At 47.1% G+C, this 2,704-nt stretch overlaps 1 protein-coding gene across 1 annotated transcript; it reads left to right on the top strand.

The window, feature by feature from the left end:
- The first annotated feature begins 462 nt into the window (after positions 1-462).
- On the top strand, positions 463-2,475 carry kcnk20 (potassium channel, subfamily K, member 20). Its single transcript, XM_084674723.1, has 3 exons — positions 463-796; positions 1,592-2,215; positions 2,414-2,475. Exons 1-3 carry the CDS (start codon positions 463-465, stop codon positions 2,473-2,475), a joined length of 1,020 nt encoding a protein of 339 aa, XP_084530849.1.
- Positions 2,476-2,704: the final 229 nt, after the last annotated feature.

The raw sequence follows: 2,704 nt of genomic DNA, 5'->3' as shown, positions 1-2,704 counted from the left end.
AGTGGAAAATGTAATTGTTAAGAACCGACATATGAAAACTATACAAAGGAGCTCAACAATGTAGACCTCACAGTAGGCGAGCATGGAAGCATGGGATGGATAGTACACTGAAGACAACTGTGCTGGACCAGGAATCTGGGAAGCCTCATTTAATGGAAGAGTAGGACCTCATTGTAGACAATCTGTAAACTAATTCAACTCCTTCAGTTTGAGTTGGACCTTCTCAGATGGTATGAGTGTATAGATACACCTTTCAGATCTTCTATCCGTACGTGTGTTTTCTACACGAGTGGGCCAATAAAGACGTTTTCACAGCTGGCTGATTGAAAAAAAAAAGTCTACCATTTAGAACACCGCCAGTACAGAGCCTTGTTAATCTCTGAACCATTTTAATCTCCCAGTGTCTATGATGTCGACAGTCAGGTCTCATCTAGGATAATCTCACCATCTATGCTGGAAACCATGAAGGACCCTTCTCATGGCTGCCCCTCGGTATGCCTGAACAGAGACTCATCTCGTTTTATCCTGCTGGGGTTTCTCATCACCTTGTACATGCTGGCCGGGGCGGCCATCTTCTCAGCTCTGGAGAGGCCAGGTGAGCTGTTTGCTCAGCAGTGCTGGGAGGGAAGGCTGGAGGGCTTCAGACAAGACCATGGGATCAGCCTAGAGGACCTGAGAGCCCTGCTGGAAGACTACAAGGAGGCCAACGCAGCGGGCATCCGCATGGACACCCGTAGAGATCGCTGGGACTTCGCTGGGTCCTTCTACTTTGTTGGCACGGTTGTCTCCACGATAGGTGAGTCATGAGTGTGTTGGCGACAGTTGCAATTGAATAGAGGGTTGTTACCATGGTCCACGAGAGACACAAATATTTCTCCTTAGTATTATAAACTCAGATTTATGCCAGGATAAACCAATACAGTTTATTTCTTACAAACCACAAAAAATATAATGGACCACTTCTCAGATTTTTTCCAAGCTATTGTGTTCTGTACTTCTGATCTAATCTAATGGTGTTGACATTGGAAGATAGTCAATTTCCTTTCCAAACATGCTAAATATTTACCAACCCTGAATGCTCACTTGTATTACGTTGTGAAGCCAGGCATCGAGCCTCCTGGATACTCACAGCTACTCACACATCAAACACAGACCGGATGCACATTAACTTTGTGTTTGACAGTAAAGCCCCCTGGCATCATGCTATCCCCGATCTATTACATCTATGTCTGTCATTTGACTGCCTGACCAATAGACCTGCAGTAAACTAATTTGTCCCAAGCCATCTGCTTATTTATTCAATCTGTCTGTGAATGTCTGATTGACTTAACTACTTTAACTACATGTCATCAAATCCTCCTTTTCACTTCCTTGAGATGATGTCAGACCCATAATAAGAGGATAGGTTTAAGTGTGCTCTCAAACACAACTGGATTCCTCATCCACTCATGTTAAATCTGTTACTTTATTTTCATGTGAAGAAATTATAGAAGAATGGTCGGATTCAGCAGTTTATGTGGTTGGAAAGTAAGTATAATGTGTCTGTTGTATAATTAATCTTTATCCTCCCTTTACCTCTCTCCCTGGCCAGGTTTTGGCATGACAGCCCCCTCCACCACTGTAGGTAAGGTCATCCTGGTGTTTTACGGTCTGGTTGGCTGCTCGGCCGCCATCCTCTTCTTTAACCTCTTCCTGGAACGAGTCATGACCATGCTGGGCCTCCTCATGCACTGGTGCCACCGCAGACGGACGCCTCGCTGCAGGCTTCACGGAATTGGATGGCCAACACTGGAGGCTGCGAAGAAGGCTGAAGATGGAGAGGCTGTGGGAGGAGCTAGCGGAGACACCAGTGAGGGGCCACATGGAGATACATGGAGGCCGTCTGTGTATCATGTCACTCTCATACTCTTTGCCACCACTCTAGTGGTGGCCTGTGGCGCTGCCACGCTCTACTCCACCATGGAGGGGTGGAGCTACTTTGAGTCACTGTATTTCTGCTTTGTGGCATTCAGCACGGTGGGGTTTGGGGACCTGGTGAGCGGGCAGAGGGAGCACCACGAGGACAGCCGGGGCTACCAGCTGGCCAATGGTCTCCTGATGTTGCTGGGTGTCTGCTGCACCTACTCCCTCTTTAGCACTGTCTCCGTCATCATCAAGGAGGGGCTGAATTGGACCCTGGGCCAGCTTCTCCTCCTACGAGGCTGTGTGTGTCCTGGTAGACCTCAGGAGGATTTTTCAGGACTGCTGGTTCTCCTCTGCCCTGGCGGTCGCTGCCCCTCTGTTCACCACACCCAGCCTCACCCAAAGCACCGGCATCCCCAGACAACTGATCACAGCTGGGGCCAACGCATAGCGGGCTCCTTGCCACATCCCACATCTAAATGTCTATGTGCTAATTCTGTGGTTGAGACAGTGTACTGTGGAGGTGTAGGCTCCACAGAAACCACCACTGCTGTTATGACGGCAAGCACATGATTTATGTCGTTAAGCCTTGACAGGCCAAGCACCCGGGATTCAATATGATATGACTATTTGATTTCACTAAAACTCTATGGAAGAAGGGTTTCTTTTCAAGAGTAAAGGATGAAGTTTATTTTATTTATATTTAGTTAATAATGGGCATGACACATTTAACATGGCAGATTACCTTGACAATGAATGGACTATACTTCGACTGCTTTCAGATATTTTCATTGGATTTTGT

Source organism: Hypomesus nipponensis, chromosome 15 (assembly GCF_054491055.1).
Source record: "Hypomesus nipponensis isolate SF chromosome 15, ASM5449105v1, whole genome shotgun sequence".
Taxonomy (NCBI): Eukaryota; Metazoa; Chordata; class Actinopteri; order Osmeriformes; family Osmeridae; genus Hypomesus; species Hypomesus nipponensis.
The sequence above is the reverse complement of the archived record's forward strand: the minus strand, read 5'-3'. Positions and strand labels throughout refer to the sequence as shown.

What these genes read in the sequence shown, in the direction of transcription:
- kcnk20 (XM_084674723.1), top strand. Translation starts at nt 463, where the DNA reads ATGAAGGACCCTTCTCATGGCTGCCCCTCGGTATGCCTGAACAGAGAC. An exon ending in CACGGTTGTCTCCACGATAG is followed by an intron (nt 797 to 1,591) that starts GTGAGTCATGAG and finishes CTCCCTGGCCAG; the next exon opens with GTTTTGGCATGACAGCCCCC. An exon ending in ACGAGGCTGTGTGTGTCCTG is followed by an intron (nt 2,216 to 2,413) that starts GTAGACCTCAGG and finishes TGGTTGAGACAG; the next exon opens with TGTACTGTGGAGGTGTAGGC.